The sequence below is a fragment of the Rhinichthys klamathensis genome, unplaced genomic scaffold (assembly GCF_029890125.1).
Source record: "Rhinichthys klamathensis goyatoka isolate OS25496 unplaced genomic scaffold, OSU_Roscu_1.1 h1tg000277l_1, whole genome shotgun sequence".
NCBI lineage: Eukaryota > Metazoa > Chordata > Actinopteri > Cypriniformes > Leuciscidae > Rhinichthys > Rhinichthys klamathensis.
The window spans coordinates 1,514,576-1,541,842 of NW_026606796.1; the positions used below are offsets into that span (position 1 = coordinate 1,514,576).

General features: G+C 38.3%; 2 protein-coding genes across 3 annotated transcripts in view; both read left to right on the top strand.

Annotated features, from left to right (window-relative positions):
* The window catches only part of ankfn1 (ankyrin repeat and fibronectin type III domain containing 1), a 92,083-nt gene extending 73,576 nt beyond the window's left edge, over positions 1-18,507 (top strand). For both annotated transcript variants that reach the window (XM_056268932.1, XM_056268933.1), the window contains 10 exons: positions 2,711-2,810; positions 3,517-3,649; positions 4,474-4,590; positions 5,117-5,332; positions 5,449-5,615; positions 7,539-7,680; positions 8,480-8,648; positions 9,349-9,515; positions 15,767-15,980; positions 17,526-18,507. In XM_056268932.1, the coding sequence (XP_056124907.1) occupies positions 2,711-2,810; positions 3,517-3,649; positions 4,474-4,590; positions 5,117-5,332; positions 5,449-5,615; positions 7,539-7,680; positions 8,480-8,648; positions 9,349-9,515; positions 15,767-15,980; positions 17,526-18,289 (2,189 nt within the window). In that variant the 3' untranslated portion in view covers positions 18,290-18,507. The remainder of the gene's footprint in view (positions 1-2,710; positions 2,811-3,516; positions 3,650-4,473; positions 4,591-5,116; positions 5,333-5,448; positions 5,616-7,538; positions 7,681-8,479; positions 8,649-9,348; positions 9,516-15,766; positions 15,981-17,525) is intronic.
* A 5,761-nt stretch (positions 18,508-24,268) lies between these two features.
* On the top strand, positions 24,269-26,052 carry nog3 (noggin 3). The gene has a single exon (XM_056268935.1). The coding sequence runs from the start codon at positions 24,770-24,772 to the stop codon at positions 25,442-25,444; it is 675 nt and encodes a 224-aa protein (XP_056124910.1). The 5' UTR covers positions 24,269-24,769; the 3' UTR covers positions 25,445-26,052.
* Positions 26,053-27,267: the final 1,215 nt, after the last annotated feature.

Consider the following 27,267-nt stretch of genomic DNA (forward strand, 5'->3'; position numbering starts at 1 on the left):
GCACACTTTAGGCCCCTTAGTGCCAATTGGGCATTGTTTAAATGCCACAGCCTACCTGAGTATTGTTTCTGACCATGTCCATCCCTTTATGGCCACCATGTACCCATCCTCTGATGGCTACTTCCAGCAGGATAATGCACCATGTCACAAAGCTCGAATCATTTCAAATTGGTTTCTTGAACATGACAATGAGTTCACTGTACTAAAATGGCCCCCACAGTCACCAGATCTCAACCCTGGTGGAACGGGAGCTTTGTGCCCTGGATGTGCATCCCACAAATCTCCATCAACTGCAAGATGCTATCCTATCAATATGGGCCAACATTTCTAAAGAATGCTTTCAGCACCTTGTTGAATCAATGCCACGTAGAATTAAGGCAGTTCTGAAGGCGAAAGGGGGTCAAACACAGTATTAGTATGGAGTTCCTAATAATCCTTTAGGTGAGTGTATGTAGTACATGTTTTAATATTTAGACCACTTCTATTATTGATTGCTATCAGGATGTCAAGAGAGTTTCAACCAGTATAACAAAAAGTGTTTATGAAAAACATTGCCTATACCCTACCTTTAAATGAGGAATGTAACAATTTATCTTAAGAGCCAACAATATTTGCAGTTCACAATGCCAAGTTTATAATGTTTATGCACAAGCTGGGGCAGAAATGAAATGCAGAATTAATCTAAGAACATTTATAGATAATTACTGGAAAACAAGACAAAAATACTGATTATGATTTTTTTTTTTTTTTGCAGTATGTGTGTGCATTATATGTCTCGATAAGCACACATGCTGGTAGGGGCAATGTATTTACCCAGGTTATTTTTGGAGCGACGGTGTTCGAAAATAAATCTGCGAAATTAATCAGCACCGGTACAATGACACTACTATAAAAGCCGCTCCGAAAAAAAATGCAGCTCGTTTAGGCAGAGGTTATCTTAATTTATGATGTGTATATGTGGAGCTGAGAGGTTGCTCTCAAGCCGAGGGGTGTGTGTGTGTGTGTGTGTGTGTGTGTGTCGTGCACACAGCTCCCAGTGTTCCTGCATGAGACACAGCAACACCCACACGCACAACGCGATCGCTCACACGCAAACCTCCGCACTCCGTCGCGGCTATGTAAGCGCTTTCTGTCAGCGAGGGCCTGGAAAGTCTGGCCACAAACGTTATGGATGATCCCGCTCGCTCTCGTATGTTGAAAAGGGTCCGTTGACCCCCGCTAAATTAGTTAGAAAATGAAGAATGCTACTAGTGCTCGCCGTCTCTCCAACTCTCACTCACCTCATTTCATGGTTGCACTCACTGTGCGGTAGTCAGATTTATTGCCAAGTCATTAATCAAAGGTGATCCTTTTTTTTTTTTTTTTGCTTTTTGCTTTCATAAATGTAAAGGCATTTCTTTATTTATTTAGTGTGACAGTTTGGCGGCACAGGAGGCCAATGCACTCATGTCTTATAATCTGCTTGTCAAAGCCAGTTAACCTTCTGAGGGAGAAATAAATACGAATTCTGCGCTCAACTTATCAACACGTGCGATGGCAGCGCTGGCTCTATTTGCGGAGACTGGAAACTGCCGCTGAACTTCACATAAAAAATGTTAAAACGGATTGAATGTGTTTCCGAAAGTGGATAATTTTGTTCTCACTCCAACTTGTTGTGATACAAAAATTGTGGTTGACATCCAAACCTTGGAGTCTGGTGGAGATATTTCAGTGAATGTAATCAAATTTGACTCTTTTTCAGTTGGAAGGTAATTGTTCTGAGATTCCAGTAAGACGCATTGCGGTTGTGAGGTTACGTTATGTAGATATCTTGCCAAGAAGGAAACAATCAGTGTGCGCATTTAATCACGTACTGTTAACAGTCGCCACTGTAGGGTCAAAGGGGCCAAGGGTTAATCTCCTTATGGGACTTGTAAGACACATTATTCCTTGAGGGGTTTGATAGTGATTTTCAAACGGAAAATCTGCCTTCCTACCTCCCTTTCATGCCCCTCTGATGGAGACACAGAGACTAGGGCTAGCGTGATTGCTCTCACGGTGACTCGCTCGCTTTGACGGCCACTTTCACGTTGTAAACAGCTTCTCAGCCAAATGGATTGTTCCGTCTGCCCTGCTGTTTACATGGGGGCCAATTACGTGACGCTTAATTTCATGAAAACAGGGACGTCTGAAGATTGGCATCGCTGAAATGTGGGCTGATATGGCTGTGCTTGAAGCGGGAGATACGCAGCTGAAATGTTCCAGATAACCGGTTTGTCGGTGGCCTGACTCCCCCAATCCCTATCTTACACCCCTGAGGCTCTTTCACGCTGTCTGTCTTCGAAGTTCCCTAAGTTTATTCCATCATGGTTTTCATTTTGCTCTTTTCAGTGTTTGATATTTTTGTGTCTTGTTGAAAACCCTAAGGCTTGAAGTGTTTTCCAGCAATTCTAAAATGTAAATCTCCAAAAGGATGACCAAAACTACATAGTTCATACTCAATTAATCATTGGATTTTCTAAACGACTAGTTGATCTTAAAGAAGCCAGAATGAATCCAAGAACCCACAGTCTTTCAATAGGGTAACTTGCACATAAACAGGATGATTATTCACAGTTTTTCCATTGTTTGTCTCTCAAACTATCTTCAGACTCCCATGTTAATCTACCAAGTCTGGATATTTTGTTGTTTTCACCTTTGTTTATCTCGTATGTTTTTTTTACCCCCCCAGACACATCAAAGTTGCCGAATCCAAGTCGAAAGCAGTCAGTGTCCCGGAGCCTGAAACACCTTTTTCACTCCTCTAATAAATTTGTCAAGACTCTCAAAAGGTGGTATGAGCATATTGCAGAAAATAGGTGGCACTTTCCACAAATAGGTTACACTTTGGTATCTCATTAGTTTTATTACAGCATTCGAGACATAAATGGTCACTGTTGTATCGTTGTGTTGTTACTGTAGATATGTGCATGAAAGTAGTTTTGCGCATATCAAATGTCTGTATCCTCACCCTTAAAATGGTGTGATTTGATCTGTTCCACCTCAGAGGTCTTAACCATCTCAACTGAATATTTTTTTAATAATATTTCGAATGTTTAATTAACTGTTTAGAATGCATTTATAATTAAAATTTATTTATAATTAACTGAGATATTTAACTGTAAAAAACATTTTAATTGGTAACTTAAGCAAACTTATAATAATAATATTGTACTATAATATTGCTTTATTTTAGTGTTGATTTGTATGTGGCTTTGGATAAAAGTGTCTGCTAAATTAATAAATGTAAAATATGAGTGTAATGTTTTGTTTGCCCCCGACGAGGTTGACGATCAATATTATCTAAACGTTAAGAATCTCACTGACGTTAAGAGTCACTGACTATTTACTTAAATAAATAAAAAAAAAGTATTCACTTTTTGTTTTTTGTACTCTATTCTTGGAAAGTGCCAGGAATCATAGAACTCACATTATAGCTGAATATGCTGAATTCGTCTTGTTCTGAATAGGTTGTCTTGGCTGTTTTTTCTTTTGCAGGGGAGTTTATATAGCATCAGTATTTTACCATAAGGACAGTCTGCTAGTGACTAATGAGGATCAGATCCCCATAGTGGAGGTGGACGACTCATACAGCAGCTCCCTCATGCAGGACTTTCTGTGGTTCACCAAGGTATGCAAAAACATACAGTCAACCGCGACATTAAGCAGTGGAGAGGTCAGCACAGAGATACTGCACTAAAGTAACGTGGGTTTTATTAACGCTGAACTGAAACATAGATTTTCTATGTTTTCGTAACACATCTCTTTGACAAGCGTCAATATTTTTGTTGGTTTCTTCCAAATGCAGCCTGCGGTCAGCTTAGCGTCCTAAATATATTCTGTCAAAGTGAACAGTCACCACACTTTTGACGTTAGACCGCGCGTTTGTAATTAGCCCATCATTACAAGGCTAAAGTGGTGTGATGCAAGAAGCAGAGACAGTCTTAGCAGAATATAGCTCTTTGTTTGATGGCCAAATACTTCTAGATTTTATGGTGAGATTGGAGGTAAAGTTATACTCATGAAACGAGCCTCGCAGCTTTTTAAGCGCTCATGTCCACATCCAAATGTTTATTTTACAACTTGTCTCCTAATATGCAAGTAGAAAATGAAGGTTTGTCAAGGAAAATTTTGATGTTGGCTTGATAAACCTTGTCTCAAAGTTTAAAATAGTTTGAAGGTTAAACAGTCACATAAACAGGCAGGCACATAGATGGACTCTCATGGTCCCTTCTAGAATTTTCTGTTTAAACACCTTATTATGGAGTGCATATTGTCTAATTGCATATGGTCAAATAAGTAGTCAACTGAGACACCTATTACTAGCCCAGTAGGGACTGTTTCATCACTGAAAACAAAGCACTCTGGCATTGATGCACAGACTTTGAATGATGTCGAGGAATTAAGTAAATTGCTTCCTCCAACTTCACAAGTGTGCGTGTGTTTATTTTGCAGCTGTCCTGTATGTGGGAGGACGTCCGGTGGCTGAGACAGAGCCTGGCAGTCTCCACCTCTTCCTCTTCCACTCTGCAGTCCAGACAGAAGATGCTGACGGCCGCGGGCCAACTGCAGGTTTGCCAGCCCGTGATGAGCCTTGCTAACAATTTATTACTATAATGGGATTGAAATTGAAATTGAGTGGGATAATCCCTTATGAAGGATTCTGAGCAGAGTATGTGTCTGTGTTTCTGTTTTAGCATATTTTTTTATATTGCATAACAATTATTTTGGCCAACGTAACTGATTTATTTATTACAAAAGTGTGGGTTTTTTTCTTTCCAATTCTCAGAGAATTACACATTGGTCCAGTGATACATTCATAAGTACTTGGTGATTTGTCCTTTTTTGTCAGGCATTTTAAATTTCTATTGACATAAATCAAAAGCATAATGACATAAAGAGGTAGAGGGCAGACATACTGTATATGATTATGAGTAAACTCTCCATGGTGGTTTCGATGTAACATCACACCCTAAATTATTAAAAATATGTTTTAGCATTTGTTTTGTAGTGGACACCATGTACTGTCTAAATAAGAATTCTGGAGAACAAACGTCCTTTTCACATCATGTCTATTCCTCTATTCCTCTCCAAACAGAATCTTCTGGGCACTCACAACTTGGGCCGAGTCCACTATGAGCCCATTAAAGATCGTCATGGGAATGTGCTGCTTGTGACAGTAAGAGAGATGGACAGCTTCTATTCTTTTTTCAATGGGAAATGGATGCAGGTATCCAAACTTCAGAGTCAGAGGAAGTCTCTGTCTACCCCTGAGGAACCATATGCCCTGGACATCCTACTCATAACCATACAGGTGAACACAGCTCTGTCTTGTCCTACAGACATTAATGATAGCCTATCTCAAATCAAGCACCATTGATTTTTTTCTTCAGAAAAAGAATCTCATTTAAACTGTTATTTTGATTATAGGACATTCTGGCCTATCAGAGACGGAGTCAGCACCGGCTGTCCTCTGGACTTTATCTTGGTTACCTAAAGCTCAGCAGCTCTGTGGATCAGATCAAAGTTCTGGTTCCTCAACGTATGCCCAACATGCTCTGTCACACCAAGATACGAGACAACTGGAATGTATCAAGGTAAGTCATTGACTTATTTCCTATTATTTGCTTTTTTCTCTGTAAATCAGAGGTTTCAAACTCATTTTTGGTCATGGACCAGATTAAACGGAATGCAATGTCACTTTTTTGGTTTGTTAAACTTTAGTGTACCCATTCGGAGTACATCCACATTGCTCATGTTGTTGTTATAGGGGTTATACACAACAAACTATTCTGTAAAACAGGTTCCATCGCTTCCGGTTCAGGTCTTTTGTACATGTTTTGTTGAAAAAAGAGCTGTTTTACTCAAGATGTCTTCAATAGAGCTACCAAAGATGAGCATTACCGATGTCCATCGCATATGCAGATTGATATCTAAAAGTTTTTTTTTATTTAAATGTTTTTGTTCACACTAACATTTGGATATTAAAATTGAGTAACCCGCCAACAATAAAAATAACTTACTAGGTTAGCTGATTACCTTAAAAGTCCATAGATGTCGCCATCAGTTCTACTGCTGTTAACACTTTCTCCAACAAGTGGATGTGATGAGACCTGTTTTCTTGTTTGTTAATGTGACCTTCAACATAAAGCCTATTGGCATGAGCTACTCCCACAAAGTTTTGGGGGAATGATTCGGGTTGTTTAGTTGAAAAATGCAAATTTGTGCAATTTAAAAGAAAGACTCTGCATGATATGCAACACAACAAATGAGAGAGTTTATTGGTCCTGCTTTAGGGAAAACTGAATATTATACTAATATAGTGAATGAATGTGAATGTTTTAGCATATTTTTTCCTCAAATCGTCCTGCATTTTGCAGTTCACACAGCAGGTCTCAGGAGCCTTTGTTTCTTTTTAAAAAATCTTTAAAATCTTTTTTTTTTTCATCTCAAAAATATTGAAGAAAAAAGACCCTAGGTCTTGAAAGCATTGAGCAGAGATGGCATTATTAAAGCATTCAAAGCCTGTAATAAAAGCGTATAATGATTTTCTTCTTTTTTATTAATCTATCGATTTTTTGATTCATTATGAATACCTCTCATGCAATCTAATGAATGTCATTGATATAGACATGCCTTTTTAAAATAGGATTTTGCACTGGTGAAGCAAATACAAGCTCTCCAGAGTGAGTGTACCTGAGAAGATTGAAATATGCCTGAACTCCGTGTCGGGCTCCCCCTCACCACAGGCTTACATAGTTTCTTGACACCACCATTTTTTACAGTCAAAACAAAACTGCTATTTGTTTTTGTTCGGTAAAGGAGCTATTTATTTATTTTCATCTCGGGTCATGGTGTTGACCTTGGTAGGTAGCTAGAGACAGGGAGAGTATTATCCTGCAGCTCTGTGTGGTAGTAAAACTAAATTTACTACGGGGCCGGACTGTGGAAGTCAGTGGGAGGTTCACACAGGATGATGCCTACTCACGGCTCGAGGAAAACCTCTGGAGCAAAGAAATTCTGCTTTTTTCCACCATCCCACTACCCCCTAGACACTAGGCCTTGAGGGTGTCCTTGAGACTAAAACCAAAATGCTCTATTTTGCCCCGTCATCTTACCCGCGTACCATAAGCTGATGCTTTTCATCATCTTACAGTTTTTGTGAAATTTAGAGAAAGTTAAATGAATTTAACCTAATTGTAAAAATATATTTGCCAAAATGATCACTGAATATTTTTATTTATTTTTAAAATCTCTCTACAATAATTTTAAAATACAGAAGAGTTGTCACTTTCCTATTATTATTTAACATTTAACAACTTAGCTTTTCTTAGTGTAGAATGTTCAGATTAAAAGGAAGGGTTTTTAGTGGTTGGTCAAAAACATCTCACCAAAACTCACTCTCAATATTAGACCTAATATGCCATCCCACTAGCCTTTGGAAACCACTCTGTCGATGGCACTTCTGGAAACCGTAAAGAGCTGTGTATGTTGACTGAACGCTGTCTCTTCCCACCCAGGGATGAGTGGGAATGGCTGCAGTCACTGTCTGGCCCTGTGGAGGTGGAAAGAGCAGATCAGGCTACAGACTGCCTCCTCTTCTCTGAGCTCCAGACGGCCATTAAGAGTCTGCTGCACCATATCAATCTACCTCTCCACCAGGTACTGCAGTCTACAGGACAACTCTGTGGTAACTTGGTGTTAAGCTCCACAATAAATAAAAAAGTAAAGTTTGTTAATATGCTTTCATTTTAAAATGATTAAAATAGCTTAAATAGTTTTTTGGGGCGTTTAATTTGAAAACATGGGCTGTTTGAAAAGAGAGCATTACATTTTAAGCTTATATAAACCTTGGGTAGTTTGAAAACTTTGAAATCTCTAGCAGCATTGATGAATGGATGGATGGATGGATGGATGGATGGATGGATGGATGGATGGATGGATGGATGGATGGATGGATGGATGGATGGATGGATGGATGGATGGATGGATGGATTGATGGATTGATGGATGGATTGATGGATGGACCAAATATAGATTTATAAAAATTTTATATATCAATTTATTAAATTTGATTGATAAAAATCTAGATAGATTTATAGATAGATTTATAGATAGATAGATAGATAGATAGATAGATAGATAGATAGATAGATAGATAGATAGATAGATAGATAGATAGATAGATAGATAGATAGACCAAATATAAATAGATGGATGGATGGATGGATGGATAGATAGATGTGTGGATAGATGGATAGATAGACTAATAGACATACTATAGATACTCTCTCCCAATATTAGTCAGAATAACTCTATTTTTTGTCTGTATTACTTTATAGTTATACATATAGTTTTGGGATTTTTTCTACTTAGTTACGGCACAACATTGTTACCCTTTGTTACATTGTTACTTTACCATGGGTTAAAGTCTGTGTGTGTGTCTGTGTGTCCCACACAGGCCAAGCACTTCCGTCTCTACACACACGAGGTGCTGGAGCTGGGTCACAATGTGTCCTTTCTTCTGCTGCTGCCCGCCTCAGACGACGTGTGCTCTGCCCCGGGACAGACCAACCCCTACACACCACACTCGGGGTTCCTCAACCTCCCTCTTCAAATGTTTGAGCTCGGTACACTGGCTTCTGTTTCAACCCCTACAATATTAGCTCAGTTGGCCTTATAAAAATCCACAGATTCCTCCCCCCTCTGCCCCCAGTCACACTCCCTTAGGACCTCTAGTAAATCAAGCAGACACACACACACACACACACACACATGCAGACACCAGCGGGGTGGCGGTGCGCACCACGGCTAGCCAAACAGCCACCCACCCCCCTCGCTGAGCCCAGACTGTGTAAAATAAGGAAAGGTTAAACAAGTAATCAATATTATAATCCAATAAAATGTGTTTTAAAGAATGGCAGATCATTTTCATTTAAATAGCAGGGTTTGTTTTCAGACGAGAAGGCAAATCGTGTGTTTGTATTCTCAGCAGTGGTGCCAGTTAGAACACTTAGTAGCTTATTCAGCTGCTGTTGTGGGGAGAGTTTCAAACAACTTTTTAAACGTTATACTGTGAGGTAGTTTCAGCCCAAACACCATACACTTGTAAACCTCCCACAGATTTCCATTACAAAAGCGTCTTTAAAAAGATTCGTCAGTGTTTTTGGGACATTAATGATAACCTTCCTAGGGTCTCAATTTCATACAGCACACCACCCTGGGAAGTCAATTTCAGAAATGCAATAACATCTCACTACTGTTGCCCTTATAAGACAGTGTCAATTACTAACTACAGTATTCTTGTTTTTATTTTGTCTCCCTGTGCAGTTCACTTCTACTCATATAAGGAGAAATTTATCAGTCTTTATTGCCGGCTGTCCTCGGTGCTGGACCTGGACGCTCTAATTACCCAGCAGGCTTTTAGAGAGGCCATCACTGACTCAGAGGTGTCCACAGCCAAACATAGACAACAGCACATATTGGACTACATTCAGGTATGGGGCAGAGGGTGCCCCTCTGTGAAGGATAATGTGATTTTATTAAAAAAGAAATAAATATATTTTTACATCATATAATTTAGTATTATATTGAATATCGGAGCAAATGTTTTTAAACAAGTTTTCTTTTATTTATTTTTTATTTATTTCTTTTTTACAACAATTATAAAGTCCAGTTTAAAGGCCTAAACACATAAATATAATTTAAACAATAAAATAATTATTCACCTTGTGCAAATGCTTTTGATATAGTAGAATAGTTTTGATTGACCTTTAAGTAAATACTTGTTCTGATACTTTTTGTTTTATAAAATATATTTTTAAACAATATTATTCAGCATTGAATTTAATATTGATTTTGAAGTAATATTGAAGTTTTTTGACCGTTTATTTTTATACAAATTATAAAGTAATTTGATGTAATAAAATAAATAATATAATATAATAATATATAATAACATAATAAATATATAATAATACATAAAATATAATAAAAAAACAATAATAATTTGTCACCATCTGTAAATTCTTTTGATATAGCAGTATCTTTTTCTTGCTTGTCCCAAAGTATATATGAAAAAAGAGTCATCTTTATAAATTATAATATATTTTTACATAACATTATTCAGTGTTATATTAAATATTGATGGAGCAACACAATTTTCAAACAAACTTATTGTATTGTTTCTTTTTTTTATTACAAAAATATAAGTTTTTTGTAGTAGCTGTATAGTAGTAGCTTTTGAAGTAGTGTATAAAGGCATGGGGTCATAAATATAACTAAAAAAAATTGTCACCATATGCAAATTCTTTTGATATAGCAATCTTTTGGGGGTGATGTTTAAGTATATACTTATGCAAGCTACTACCATGTAGCATTTTCTGCTTATTTCTTCACTTTAAGCTTTTTATAATCTGCATCTCATATAGCTATTTTATATTATCTGTATTATTTTGTGTTTAGTACAGTTTGATGTACATCTTGGAGCTATAATGTTAGTACAGGACTTATTTGCAAGTGAATCTCCATTTGCACATCCATTACAACAAATCCATTTCCTCTCAATTTAAATAATTTGTTGCTCTGCAAGCATTTTGCATCTTCATCCATTGCCAAGCCACCAGTGTTTTTGGTCTTTGAGAACATTGGGCTTTTACTGAAAATACGATTCTTTCACTTATTCACCAGTCACTGAAAAAAACTACTGATTAATCACCTCGAAGAAAGAAACATGAAATACACTACAGTAAAAACAGTACAATTGTGAAAATGCAGTAAAACAGTCAAATTGGAAAATGATTCAAATTGAAACTAAACTGTGTTCTGTTTTAATATACAGGTCCTTCTCAAAAAATTTGCATATTGTGATAAAGTTCATAATTTTCCATAATGTAATGATAAAAATTAAACTTTCATATATTTTAGATTCATTGCACACCAACTAAATATTTCAGGTCTTTTATTGTTTTAATACTGATGATTTTGGCATACAGCTCATGAAAACCCAATATTCCTGTCTCAAAAAATTTGCATATTTCATCCGACCAATAAAAGAAGTGTTTTTAATACAAAAAAAAAAGTCAACCTTCAAATAATTATTTTCAGTTATGCACTCAATAGTCAATACATGGTCGGGAATCCTTTTGCAGAAATGACTGCTTCAATGCGGCGTGGCATGGAGGCAATCAGCCTGTGGCACTGCTGAGGTGTTATGGAGGCCCAGGATGCTTCGATAGCGGCCTTAAGCTCATCCAGAGTGTTGGGTCTTGCGTCTCTCAACTTTCTCTTCACAATATCCCACAGATTCTCTATGGGGTTCAGGTCAGGAGAGTTGGCAGGCCAATTGAGCACAGTAATACCATGGTCAGTAAACCATTTACCAGTGGTTTTGGCACTGTGAGCAGGTGCCAGGTCGTGCTGAAAATATGAAATCTTCATCTCCATAAAGCTTTTCAGCAGATGGAAGCATGAAGTGCTCCAAAATCTCCTGATAGCTAGGTGCATTGACCCTGCCCTTGATAAAACACAGTGCACCAACACCAGCAGCTGACATGGCACCCCAGACCATCACTGACTGTGGGTACTTGACACTGGACTTCAGGCATTTTGGCATTTCCTTCTCCCCAGTCTTCCTCCAGACTCTGGCACCTTGATTTCCGAATGACATGCAAAACTGAGCAACAGTCCAGTGCTGCTTTTCTGTAGCCCAGGTCAGGCGCGTCTGCCGCTGTTTCTGGTTCAAAAGTGGCTTGACCTGGGGAATGCGGCACCTGTAGCCCATTTCCTGCACATGCCTGTGCACGGTGGCTCTGGATGTTTCTACTCCAGACTCAGTCCACTGCTTCCGCAGGTCCCCCAAGGTCTGGAATCGGTCCTTCTCCACAATCTTCCTCAGGGTCCGGTCACCTCTTCTCGTTGTGCAGCGTTTTTTGCCACACTTTTTCCTTCCCACAGACTTCCCACTGAGGTGCCTTGATACAGCACTCTGGGAACAGCCTATTTGTTCAGAAATTTCTTTCTGTCTTACCCTCTTGCTTGAGGGTGTCAATGATGGCCTTCTGGACAGCAGTCAGGTCGGCAGTCTTATGCATGATTGCGGTTTTGAGTAATGAAACAGGCTGGGAGTTTTTAAAAGCCTCAGGAATCTTTTGCAGGTGTTTAGAGTTAATTAGTTGATTCAGATGATTTGGTTAATAGCTTGTTTAGAGACCCTTTTCATGATATGCTAATTTTTTGAGACAGGAATTTTGGGTTTTCATGAGCTGTATGCCAAAATCATCAGTATTAAAACAATAAAAGACCTGAAATATTTCAGTTGGTGTGCAATTAATCTAAAATCTATGAAAGTTTAATTTTTATCATTACATTATGGAAAATAATGAACTTTATCACAATATGCTAATTTTTTGAGAAGGACCTGTATTTTAAAAAGTCATTTTTTCCTGCATCAAAGCTACATTTTCTGCATCATTACTCCAGTCTTTTGTCACACGATCCTTTAGAAATCATTCTAATATGAGGATTTGGTGCACAAGTAACATTTCTTATTATTATCAATTGTAAAAACAGCTGTGCTGCTTAATATTTTTTTTAAGGATTTTACTGAACACGATCTTTTGAATGGTGTTGTATGTGGTCATTTCAGGGATTCAGATTCTGCCTTTTGTCAGTGCAAGCATTGAGCCAGAACAATTTTGCAGCATATAGTAACAAACAGGTGTTTAAGATAGTGCTTTGGTGTTTTTTGCTATTTAGTGTTTGTACGCTACCTGAAATCATTCTTTACTGCTTCATTCCTTTTAATTAGCCACATTTGTGTTGTACAATTACAACTTTTAGCAATACGTCATGCATGTTTCAGTCCTGAGAATCATGTTTATTCCCAGCCGCTTGGGAGTGTTGGAAACATCAAACTACAAAAACAATTTAAACTAATAATCCAATTAGGATAGTTTATTGATGTCATAAAGCATAACTACTAGACGTATAAACTGTAAAACAAGTTGTTTTTCTTGTGTCGAAATTTCAATAACAGTTCAGCAGACTCTCTCACAATCCGACTTGAAAGGGAGGCGTGTGTTAAGTGTGCCGGTCTGAAATAATCCCTCTCCGCCACCCCGGTCTGGACTATTAATTGAGATTGACCACAAAACCACAAGTGTTTGTGTGATGTCAGGTCCAAGAGGCACTGGAAAAAAGCGGCACACTGACCACAGATTACACAGGGCCTAAGAGCGACGAGGGGAAAAAATAATACCGATCAATGAGTCTGACTGCATGACTGTGTGTGTGGCTGAGCAATGTGGCATCAATTAGCGTGAAAACCTTAATGTTCCAGAAGGCGGCAAACGAGGAAGGGCCACGTCTGTCAAAGTGGCACGGCTCTGGAAAGTGCTTTCGTGTGAGAGAGCAGGTTTATACCGCTGTGAGGTCCTGTCAAAGAGCTAACGGACAGACCGCGAAACACACGTTTCAGATGCATGCGGCGAGATGTGGCATTGAGATGGAGCTTGCATGACGCTCAGATTTACTTCGTAGGCTCAAGTGTTCGGCTTTAACTCGGCAGATTTACAAATTTGCTGCTTTGATGCAAGTAAATAAGCTCTAGTTCATCTGATAATACTCACAGAGATTTTTTGTGCGATGCAACCTTTTGGCTGTTGAAGTTCTCAACTGGTTTTAGTTCAAGACCCAGATTTTGCAGTGGACAGTAACCCCTGGTTTCACACTTAAGCCTAGTCCCAGATTAAAATGCATGTTTGAGCTGTTTGAGATCTTAAAATATGGCAGTGCCATTGTTTTGTCTTGAGATGCACACCAGTAATGTTTTTTAAGGCACGTTTATAAAAACTACACTACCGTTCAAAAGTTTGGGGTCAGTGAGAATTTTATTTTTATTTTTTGGAGGAAAGAAATCAATACTTTTATTTATCAAGGAATAATTAATTTGATCGAAAGTGACAGTAAAGACATTTATAATGTTACAAAAGTCTTTTGAACTTCCTATTCATCAAAGAATCCAAAAAAAAAAAAAAAAACTATACAACTGACAGACCAACAACTGTTTCAACATTGATAATAATAATAAATGTTTCTTGAGCATCAAATCCTCATATTATACTGATTTGTGAATGATCATTTGACACTGAAGACACTGACACTGGTGATGCTGAAAATTCAGCTTTGATCACAGGAATAAATTACACTTTACTATATATTCACACAGAAAACAGCTGATTTACACTGGAATAATATTTAATACTATAACTGATTTTTGTTGTATTTTTAATCAAATAAGCGCAGCCATGGTTAGCAGAAGAGAATTCTTTTAAAAGTATTTAAAATCGTACCGACCCCAAACTTTTGAACGGTAGTGTACATACATGTCCCAGTTAAACTAAGGTCTAATCCTGGCTTAATTTAAGCCCTGTCTATGAAACCAGGCCTAAGTGTTAAACCAAAAGGGTACCAAAGTCGTGTATCAAGTGAACAAAAAATGCCCTTGAAGTCTCTCCTTGAAACTAAATCTGTATTTAATGTGGTTTGAGTCGTGTGTTCTTCTACTTTGTGTTTTTTGTTTAAACTTTACCAGGATGAAGGGCTTTCAAGCAGCCTGTCTGTGTTGGATCGATCTAATATTGTACTATTTTTCGCCAAATATTTTGCATCAAAATACCGTTCAGTTTGATTGCACGGCCTTTGACTCGTATAAAAACGAGAATCGTTTTCTCATCCCTTTTAATGGCCAGGCCTATTCATTTTGCTGTCCTAAATATGCATGATTATATGGTCAGTTGCCTTTTATTATTTCCATGTAACATTATTTTTCCCTGCTGCCGACGACCCTATCAGGACAGACCATTCATTTTTGTATTGAGAGCCGGTATAATAGAGCACTGGGTGTGATTTAAGCCACACTGCTTATTTATTCTTATTTTCCCCTAATTTGTTTCAATATTTCCCAGCCAACAGCATCAGCCAAACATTTATTAGTTGAAGTAGTCTATTTCGAAACCTAAAGAAACTCATATTATTGCCCTTGTCATACTGGAGTCCCCTCTTTGTCGTTAGAAGCCCGGCATATTTTCCAAAGGAGTCATCCTGTGGTGTCAAGGCTCATTCCCATAAGCTGGATCTCTCATGGCATTTGCTAGAAAGAGCTCAGATTGCATTTTTTTTTTTTCGTCTACTCTGCTGCATTTTTGCTCAGCCTTTTTCCTTCCAATTTGAAATAAGCTCCTTGTAAATACAATTGCTATAGTACGTCTCAAGGATGGAAAATATGAAAGTGGTAGTTGTGAAGATTCACTGCATGGAGGTTAACAGCTCTGATTGAAAACACATTTTACCTCATTTCGCTTCTGCACACTAAATAGGAGCAATATGTACAATTCGGCTCTGACGTGCTGTGATTGGTGAACAGAGGAAGATGACACAAAATAAATTATGACATTAGTCACGGTCATGCCCCTTCAAGCAAGTTTTCTGTGGCCTCCTTTTGAAGCTTTTGTGTGATGCGCTTTAATGCTTTGAAAAGCTTTGTGATGTTTGTGGGGAAAGTTCTTGCGACGTTTGTGTGGGGAAAATACCGCGTTTCTCACACTGAAAGCTGTGATTTGCATTTTCATCTAATCAACTTTTAAAAAGCACCCTTTAGTTTTCAAGCTAACCTTATTTGCAGGCAGCATTGCCAATGAAATAAGAGCGCACTCAACCTCTCTTTGTCTTTTTCTTTGTGTGTTTGAAGCAATTGGACGAGATGTGGCGAGACGTTCGCTGGATAACCAATGCCCTGCAGTACGCCCGCTATAAACAGCCTCTCGGTTGGGTGCCTATCACCTGGCTTGTGGATGTCAGCGTGGAGCCTCCTGTCCAGAAGAATGACTCCACGTCCTCTAACACAGAATTCGTGCCCACTCCCTCGCCCTCTCCAGAAATTAGGAGACGAAAGCCCACAATTGGTAAATGCTATTTTTCAATAGCTGCCATTCATCCAGGTATAAAAAAACATGTCGTGCTTGACTGCATGTTTGTGTCACATTCAAATATGTATTGTATTTGCAATGATTTTGCACATGTAAGTAGTGAGATTGTGGCATTTGCTGACAGTCTTTTGAACACAAAAGAAAGATTTTCCAGGAAATAAATCAGTGAATCTAATGCAACCCTTCAATATTGAAAGCTTTGAGATGCCATGTGTTTTGTAGGACATTACCGGATGGCACTAAAGGAAGATTTGATAAAAGCATTTTTGACAAAAGACACCAATTTTCAAGAAATTTATGAAATTGCAGTTTACAAGCACTCATCGGAGTGACTGGCACCCTGTGATTGTTGGAAATTTGGGGTCTTTTAGATTTCAGTCTGTGTAAGAACAAACTAAGTATTGGCGAATTATGATATTTCACAGACATCATTTAAGGCCAAATATACTGTAGTAGATGATTTAATGCTTCTCAGTCTTTCCAGTGTCTCAGCGTGTGAATAAAGAAACCATGCAATACTGATAAAATATGCCTTACAATTAAACTTGTACAATTAAAAGCAGATGTTATTAAGTCAATTCAAATATTATTACTTATGTGGTCAAATGTGTGCAATAAATATGCACATTGCATGTCTGCTGGGTGTTTTTACTTTTATTTTCTATCTTTTATATGCCACATTTCGCAGGATTTTTAATTATTGCATTATGTGTATGGGATGTGAACTCAACAACCTGCTACATAAAATTAAAACAGTTTTTGTTGATTTTTCAGAAAGAACCTATGTATATTTCTTTACTTTAAACCATAGACATCACTTTATAGTTACTTATTACATTTAACAAATATTATTACATTAGTTTAACAGAATATGTGATGTCACATTAATTTGATCTATTTCAAACTTTTGGGTTCAGTAAGAATTTTTGTTGTTTTTTGAAAGAAATTAATACTTGTTTTCAGCAAGTATGCATTAAATTGATCAAATGTGGCAGTAAAGGCTTTTAAAAACTGTTCTTTTGAAAAATCCAGCAACAAAGTTTCCAAAAAAAAAATATTAATGAGCAAAACTATTTTTAGGACTGATAATAGTAAAAGTTTCTTGAGCACCAAATGAGAATATTAGAATGATTTCTGAGGGATCACATATGACACTGGCCACAAAAAAAAGTCAGCTTTACTATCACAGGAATAAATTACATTTTAAAATATATTGAAAATAATGTTTTACAATATTACTAGTTTTACTGTATTTGATCAAATAAATGTAGCCTTGGTAGCACAAGAGACTTCTTTCAAAAACCTTACAAAATCTCACCGACCCCAAAATGTTGAATGGTAGTCTATATCGACTATTTCAAAAAGGGCTTTGAAAGTGGTTCATCCAATCAGACAGAATTTCAGACCGATTTTCGGCAGAAGTATCCTTTTCAAATGTTTATTTTATTATTAAAATATATTTTTGCTTGTCTGATTCCCCATACACTTTCCATAATTATTATCAACCCACATTTGTTGCAGAGTCCCAACCGGGTTCAGATGAAGAGGGCTGCTCGGAGGTCTTTCTCCCCACAGACAGTGACTATGACTCCAGTGACGCTCTGAGCCCTCGTGACCTGGACTTAGTTTACTCCTCAGCCCAAGATCTCTCCCATCAGGCCGTGCACATCCTCAGCGGAAGCGCACCCGATGTGCTTCAGATGCACGATCTCAAGTACAGCGCTTGCTCCAAGTCCATCCTGGAGACCGAATCCTGCACCAAGGATATGGAGGACCTGTCGCTTTCCTCATATTCCGTGAAAGACACAGACAAGCCACCCCGCTGCAAGTTCCTGGCCGATTCACCGACGAAACGTAAGATGCTGTCCAAGAGCCATCCTCAGAGGAGTTATTTTGGCGGGCCGCACCGTTGGCTGCGCGTACAGAGCGAGAGTCACACTCCCTCGCTATCCGAAGGGATCTACACCAAACAGAGCGAAACTGACCTGCCGCTGGAGACGCCGCTCTTTCTACCGCACTCTCCCACTACCTCCTACAGTTTGGATGAGTACAGGGCGACCTACAGGGAGTCTAAGCCCAACGTTCACAGGATCTTTGTGGAGTCTTGCAGCAAGACGTCACCCTGCAGAGATGCCCCACATTGGGAGGAGGAGGAGACGGGATCGAGAAGAGCGACCACCGGAGAGACCGGATCGGGATACCGCACTACAGCAGAAGCTCAGGACATGGATTCAGATGAGCTAACGAATGAACAAGTGTCAGAGGTCCTCAGCAGCACTCTTTAGGACGATATACGCATGGTCTTCTCGACAATTCAATCGCCTCAAAAAGCTCCAAAACTCCCCCTTTCCTCTCCAACCGCACACTTTACAACAGATCTCAGATGTAATGAGTGAACACTTAGCCTAATCAATTCTTGCATCCTCTCTGTAGAGGATGAAGTTGCTGGTCAACTCTGCGGGACTCATAAATCATGGCTCTGACTGTTACAATGTTGATTATCAATGCACTGCTTTTCCTCAGAACTTGAAATTGCCTCCGCCAATAGAGTCCAACAGTTGGCGGCTACTTTTTCAGCAGCCTTCGTTCTGAGTGTATTTTTCCCATTCATTTTCTCCATAGGGGTTTCAAAAACTTCTTCAGACTGAAACACTTGGAAGTTATGAACAAAACCAAACAACTCTAAATATTTTTTTATATTACAGCTTTTTTATTAGAAGCTACAAGAAGTGTGTATTTAAGAACTTTTATGAAGCACAAAATATATAAAGAAATATATATTTAAAATATAATTATAATGATGTATTAACTTTCCAAACTTTATGTAAAAAAAAAAATCTGTGCTTTTTTTCAGCAAGGATGCATTAAATTGATCAAAAGTGACAGTAAATATGTTTATGATTTTACAAAATATGTTTTATTTCAAATAAATGCTGTTCTTTAAATGCTTATTCATTAAAGAATCCTGAAAAAAAAGTATCAGTTTCCACAAAAATATTAAGCAGCACAACTGTTTTCAACTGATACAGTAAAAAGAAATGTTTCTTGAACACCAAATCTGCATATTAGAATTATTTCTTAAGGATCATGTGACAGAAAACTGGAGTAATGATGCAGAAAATTCAGTGTTGCCTTCACAGGAATAATTACACAATTGAAAGATTATTTTAAATTGAAATAATATTTTACACGATTATTATTTTACTGTATTTTGTAAACGCAGCATAAGAGACTTCTTTTTAAAAACATTTAAAAATCTTACTATGTTATTATTGTTATTGTCTTGAAAGGTTTACATGTTATATAAATCAAGTTCTCTGTGGAGAAAATGAATGGGATTTTTACTTCTGAAAACTTCTGTTTTGCTCTATTGTGGTGTTTTTCGGTGAAGAGTGGAGTTAGGTGATTTGACGGTCAGTTAAAATTCAGTTTATGTGTTTACTTGCAATGAAAGATCGACGTATCCGCTAATTACACTGCCCATTTAGAATTGTTTGCTCCTACTATTGATGTATGAAGTGGCATAATCCCCTTCACATTACATCTGTTTCAAATCGATTGTGTTGAGAAACACGACTGGATGAATGAAAAATGACCCCCTCACTACAGACTCTGTTACTAAACACGAGAGCCCTTTTCGAATTAAAAAGCTATTATGTAGTTCCAGGGAAAGAGTGCGTGACATTTGTTCCACAGAATGAGTTTCATTGAAAAATACCTTGAGTTGTGCGATGTTTACCGTACAATGGTGGTTTGTGGCGTGGGATTGTTCACATTTGAAGATTCATTGTAATTTGTTATTTCTGTTCCTATTTATGCTGGGTAACCCACTCTTATGAAAGGAAATGAAAACCACTTCTGTTTTACAGGTTGAAGGAATGAGAAAAACTGCACTTTTAATATATACAGTATATTTAAACCCCACCACTTTTACTGTAATAAGAGTTTTAATATCTGGACTGTTTTGAATCGGACCACTTTTGACCTTTTGCGGAGGAAGCTGCGACCTTGTTTTCTTGTACTGCAAATCAACACACAATCATGAATATTTGGATGATTTGTAAGTGCTTAATTACTAACATCACTGCATTCATTTTGTCAATAAAGCCATAGGTATTTGAAATGCAAGTTATGGTCCAAGGACATAACCGAAAAGGTAGTTTGTTTAGTAATTCTGTAGAACTTTACCATTGTGAATATACTATATCCATATGTATGCCCTAAAAATGAAGTGAAACAATTTCCCAGATGAAAAGGGCAGCTTTTTGCAAAGCAACATCGTGAATGTGTCTGTTGCAATGTTTCACAAATTTGTTAATGTTTGTAGTGTTTTTTCAACATAACAAAAAGAAAGAAAAAATAGTATTTGCACAAAACGTTTGAAATGTTTCCAAAAAATATGTTGAAACTGGACTTTCTCCTGAAGGATTGTAAAAATGTTTTATCTTCCTGGTTAATGTACAGTGATGTCAGCTGGTGCTCAAGATCCTGTGGGTAAAATGCACTGCTCTGACACACCGGTGTGTTCGGGCCCTGCTCTGCAGTATGCATTCAACACAACCCTGCAGCGCCGAGGCATTATATACCACATGCCACCTTACGTATTCCAGTTAAATCATTGAAACTGTTTGCAACTGGCATTCCCGTTGGGGTATTATTGTTAAATTATATAGTATATTTGTCTTGATACCTTTATACTGTGCACAATGCAAGCCAAAACAATTAAGAAGCATCATATCTGTATATTTTTGCATTATGCATCTATTGATCCAAATAATATATTTCAGTATTGTATTTTTGATGGTTGGTCCCATGTCATAGAAGTTTCTGTTGTAACTTGTTTGCTTTTTGTGATGCATCTTGAATATGACGCTGTGACAGATGTATTTAAGTCATAAAAAATAAACATTCCAGTGTAAATATTTTATGATGTTTTTTAAAGCTGTTTCTTTAATTGGTAACACTCTACAATAAGGTGAGTTAACTAACATAAAATTAATAAAACATTAATAAAAAATTACTAACATTAATACAAATACAATTGTTCATTGTTAGTTCATGTTAGCTCAGGTGTATTACATAATGATTTTTGTAATAGTAAATGTTGAAATTAACATCAAATACAAAGTTCTGTCATGAAACTCTAGATGGTGCAGGCTGATAGGTCCTTAACTCTGCTTGCAATCGCATCATCTTTATAGATCACAGCCGATTGGTTCCTGCTGTATCAGTAGCCAATGAGCTCGCTGCTCATCCTTCAAATACTAGCAGTTGCAGAGCGCTTTCAGAAACCCTCCACCTTCCCCAGCTCCACCTGTATAGATCTGCGATTTACGGTTTGGTTTAGGGTTATTTCCATGTAATTATTATATATAAGTTACCATTTATTTTTAGGTTAATTCAAGTACGGTAGCCTAACTTTATTGTTATTTTTTAATACATTTTTGAATGAAATTGTGGTTGATTTCAGAATTGCAGACGATTCATTTTGTTTTGTATCAATATATAATTAGGAAATGTCGTACAGAGGTTGAATACAGATTTAAAAATACAATATATATATATATATATATATATATATTCAGGATTTTTTGTTATAGATGTGTTTAATATTTTTATTTATAAATTGATATGAAGCTTTGTTTAAAATGTTAACAAAAACAGGCCAAATGGCAATGTGTAATTAAGAAATGTCATCTTACAGAGGTTGAATACAGATTTAAAAAGACAAATTTGTCAATATTTTTACAACTTTTATTTTGTATCATTTTATAACATTCAAATTTTCATTATTTTTTGATATAGATGTTTAAAAAAAATGTTTTATAAATTGATATAAAGCTTTGTTTACATTGTTAATTTCAACAACCAGGCCAACAGAGACAGACAGAGTGTGTATGTTTGTATTTAAAACTGAACTGACCGCATGTCAGTGAAACCGTAACTTTCAAATCGACCGTTCAAATTGCTCTCTTGTTAGATCATCAAAGGTCTTCACAGGGAACTAAACAAAAACAAATGACATTTTTATCTAGCTGGGTCATGAAAGAATCAGGAGTATTTTGACCTCGAGCTGGGAGGCCTTCTGATCCGTCATTAAGATTAAGTGAACTTTAGAGTCGGACCAGACATTGATGGTCATGGAGGCGCGACTGGCCTTTGCCCAGATATTTCACGAAAATCAAAGGACAAATATGCCTCCAGATGATTCGAAACACGTGGATCTCGGAGTCAGCTAACGGAAAGAAAGAAGAATGTGTGTGTATGTTGGAAACGAGCTTGAATCGGTGCGAATAGTGCTATCAAGGAGATGATCTGATGATTAAGTCCAGAATGACGCTATGTTCTCAATTCACAGCTAAAATTGACAGCCTGTTTGAATATGGCCTCTAATCCACTGTGCTATTTGTCCCAACACCCACTTCCATGGTAACCACTGGAACACAGTCAAACAGTCATTGGTACAAATTACAGGAGAGAATGAAGGAATCCACGAAAGTATAACAGCATACATCAACTGTGCTGCAGTTCACAGGTTAAGACACTTATTATGAGTGACATTTAATACTAAACAGTATGGTGTCTGTTAGTCACAAATGCATTAATCAGTTTTATGTTCATAGAGGACTCTGGAAAACAGCATAGCTCTTTATTTGGCTCTGAGAAATGTCTTTGTTCGGTGAGAGACTGTGCATGGTCCTGCGTTCTGTAACTCTAGCCGGAGGATAGGCCGTTTTCAAGGGCCACGGATTCCTTCGTCACTACAGTTGGTTGGCAAGCTTATCTCAAAAACATAATTTCAGCCTACTTCCTTTCTTTCAAATAAGAACTCGCATTCTCCTGGCGCCGGACACTCGCTGACACATGGAGCAATCCAGAAAATTGCTCTAAGGTCAATTTAAACGTTAAAGAGTATAGCACAGGAATATCATAGGAGATGAGGAACTCTTCTGAGATATCTGAATGCAGCCTTGTCATTCGAAGAGAAGCCAAAAGAGCCAGCGGACAGTGGCACCCATTGATTTGATTTTAGAAAGCATTTCAGAGTAGCTGATAGGCTATCAACTGACAAGGAATTAAACAGAAGAGCAATGCATATACATTCACTTTGTATAAAACACACGATGAACAATTCAATAAATCTTCTTTCAATAAACTTTTGTCTGCATCAATTACAAAAATGACTTAATTCATTTCTAAGTTATAAGTGATTTTGACATTTTTGGTGGACCTTAAAGTAAAAAATGTCAAGGTGTTGTAACTGTGGAAGTTGTTAAAAAAAAGTCTGAAAGCTGAAATTCTTCCACCCGAGAGAAATACAAAGTTATATGAAACTGTAGATGGCGAAAGCTGGTCCTTAACTCAATCTGCTTGCAATCACATCATCTCTAAAGGGCACAGCTGATTGGTTCCTGCTGTATCAGTAGCCAATGAGCTCGCTGGTCATCCTTCAAATACTGGTCAGCACAGCAGTGCGCTTTCAGAAACCCTCCACCTTCCCCAGCTCCACCTGTATAGATCTGCTACGGGTAATTCGCTATATTGAACAGCAGCAGCATGTGTTGCTCACAGCAGCGTGTCGTGTTTGTATTAGCAGTAGCAAGTCCCGTACTCACTCTGCAGCAGCAGCAATAACAGCAGCATCAGCGTAGCAGATCTATTCCGCCAAGACCAAACACAACAACATTGCCATATCCATTAGAGGGTCGTCATGACAGAAATATCTTTTTAATCTTTTAAATAAAGCACTGAAGCAGTTTGTTTTAAATGATACAAAAACACCGACAAACTTTATGAAAAGGCACATTTTGTTCTGGTCAAAATGGAATAATCTTCCCAATATTCGTGACTCAAAAATAAATCGAAATATTTGTAGAAAGTTGAATGAAAGTTTTTCCAAAATGTATACAATGACTACAAAGATAACATTTAGAAGGGCTTGTGTTTTAGATTAAAAGTGAAAAGATCTCTCCTTTTTACTTTGTTATTGACTAATACAGATTAAAAAAAGGTTTATGTAAGATGTAATTTTATATAGTTTATATATAAGTAGGCGATATGATTATTAATGAATTTCACACAGAGACTCGTTCCCAAGTCCTTGCCGCTGTCATTCATCTTTTGACATGTCACGCATGTGCGCGCGGACCAGCAGAGGGCGACCAACGATAGACAGCCCCCCGGACCCCCTTATACCCCACCCACCCCCATACCCCACTCCCGATCCATCCCGCCCCCCTCCCCTCCCGAAATAGAAGGAGGTGTCGTGGAGCTCTGGCAACAGACCCACAATTGAGAATGGGTCTTTGGGTTCTATCGCGACCCGCGAGAATAAATCAGACGAGCCAGGTGATTCTCAGTTCTGCGCACATCACCAGAAACCATGCGGATCCTCCTCAGACACCAGGACTCCGGATTCAGACGCAAGGAGCCCGCGAGCTCAAAGAGGAGACCGGCTCCGGGTGAAAACGCCTGATGCTGTCATGAGCCCTTCTGCTGATGTGAACCTGTGCGTAAAAGCGAAACGAGACGCGCGGCATGACCTCGAAGTAGATACTGACACAGCGCTCTTGGATCTCCGATCCCATTTACGCACGAAGTGGCATCGAGGATAGTGCCGTTTGAACTGAATGAACACTTTCTAGGGCGATCGCTCGTGGATAGCCACCGCGCGCGCTGGAGACTGCGCGCTCACAGCTCGCCAAAAACTCAAGCGAACACTCAAACGCGAGGATTAATCGAGCATCCGACACCCACAGCCGAAAATGGATAACGTGTCGTATTTTCTGGCTACATACTTTCTCATGTTCTCCCTCGGATTCAGGATAGAAGAAGGGATGTGCCAACATTACTACCTCCTCCGTCCCATTCCCAGTGACAGTCTACCTATAGTGGAACTCAAGGAGGACCCGGATCCCATACTGGACCCTAAGGAGCAGGATCTGAACGAGACCGAACTCAAAGCCCTACTAGGCAGTAAATTCGATCAGAACTTCATGTCCATCAGCCAGCCAGAGGACAAATACGCAGGACAGGACGACCTGAACGAGTCGGAGCTCATGAAACAGCGTCCCACCGGCACCATGCCTAAAGATATCAAAGCCATGGAGTTTGAGATCCAGCATGGGAAAAAACACAAGCCCAGTAAGAAACTCAGAAGAAGGCTTCAGCTGTGGCTGTGGACTTATGCCTTCTGTCCGGTTGTGCACACATGGCAGGACCTGGGGAACCGATTCTGGCCCCGCTATGTGAAGGTGGGCAGCTGCTACAATAAAAGGTCTTGTTCGGTTCCAGAAGGGATGGTTTGCAAGCCTGCCAAATCCAGCCATTTTACGGTTTTGCGATGGAGGTGCCTGCAGAGGAAGGGTGGGCTCAAATGTGCCTGGATACCAGTTCAGTACCCCATTATATCAGAGTGCAAATGCTCCTGCCCGAACTGAAATAAGCTCCGTGCTCCTTCTCACATGCACTGTCCAGTGTAGGAATGTATATTTGATGTATATGTGGTGCCATTTTAGGTTACACTTTACATTGGTTTTCATGTTACTGTGTAATTTCATACAGAAGTACTGAGTGATGCTGATGAAACTTTAACATGTGATTCATTTGTGGAGCTGCTTGGTATTATAGTCATTCTAGTTAATAATTATAGTAATGTGTCTAACATGGACACTGTAATGTAAAGTGGTGCCTGATTCATTTGTAAAAACAAAAAATACAAACAAAAAAAGGGTCAGTATTTGCCTATAATATCCAGTGTCTACTGTAACTTTGGTTGTAATGTAACTTTAAACATATTTATGTCAAAGAACATTTCGCATTCAAAGTGCGTTTATTGAAGGAATTCCAAGCTTTTTCCATTATTCGGAAAAAAAAAGAAAAGAAAAAAAACTTTATACACCTCAAACAGGAGAATATAGATTACAGTCTCGGTGTGCTGTAAATATAAGGGGGATGGAAAATAACTGCTCGTGTAAATAAAAGAAACTATTTATTCTTTATGTCCATGTAGTCAAAATGCATTTAAAATAAAACCACTAAAAATGTCCATGAACTGTTTTTTTTGCTTATTTCACTTACTGTACACATATGGTCTGCTTAACATGCACTGCATGCAGTATAACTCACCAGTTGCTATTTATAAAGCCCTCCACGCTGATGTGACACTAATTGAAGTGATATTATTTTAATTTGACTTATAAAGTCAAGGCTGGATCGTAATGGACAATTGGTGATTCGTATTCCTCGGAGGGAGTGGATCAGTTACTTTGTTGTTTTTTTTCCTCCGAGACGCCATTCCGTCCTCAGACAGTCTGAAGGGTCTTTGTAAAAGGATTAAAAGTTAAAGACCTTCATTTTCAGATTCTTTCATTTAATCTGTGTGGCGCCTGAAACACATGCTGGATGGATGATCACATGTAAAAGCATTCTCTGCTCTGTCTGCTGCCTAAAGTCTATTGGCATGAGAAGAGCAACTTGACCTTGCAAAGGAATGAAGATACTGAAGTGTATCGATTAGGTTTGACACATAGATGCCATTGATAATATTCACTGACTGTTTCACTATATAATAGCATTTAAACATTACACTGCAGCATTTCATAAAAGAGTGAAGAGTCAATAGCAAACACAACAGGGATCAAAGTAATGCATGCATAAGCTACCACGTAACAGTAAATACACAGCTTTAAAACCAAAATGAAAGTTGCTCTCGTGAATCCTGCTTTTGTTACATAGATTTTGACTTAATCCACCAGTACATTGTCCAGCATCACTTGGTTTTGCACAGTAAGGAGGGTTTACATGAAGGAACATGACGTCTCTCTCAGTTTAATACACAATAATAAAAACAGTGCCTGTTCCTCCAGCTTTCCAATAAGCTCAGTAAGATTATGGACCCGTCACTCCACTCTACTTGACAAGAAATGCTGTGTGCTGATGTCTTTCTTTCTTTCTTTCTACATAATGCATATTTGAATACAGTGATAACTGTGATTTTCAACACTGGCTTCATGTAGGCTACCTCAATCTGCAACCTTCAACCTAAACACTCATGGATGCTCTGAATTATCCCATTTCATCGCTCTCAGGGCATCACATCCCCGGGAGATATGACTGGAAACTTCATCTCGCACAGTAACATGCCACCCAAGTTCTGGAGTCCATCCAGTATCACTAACAATCAGGTGTGAGGAACAGTTGCCCCCTTACACGCTGCACCCTTCCCGTGATGAAAGCCAGTCTGGCCACCCAGGCGCTCTCT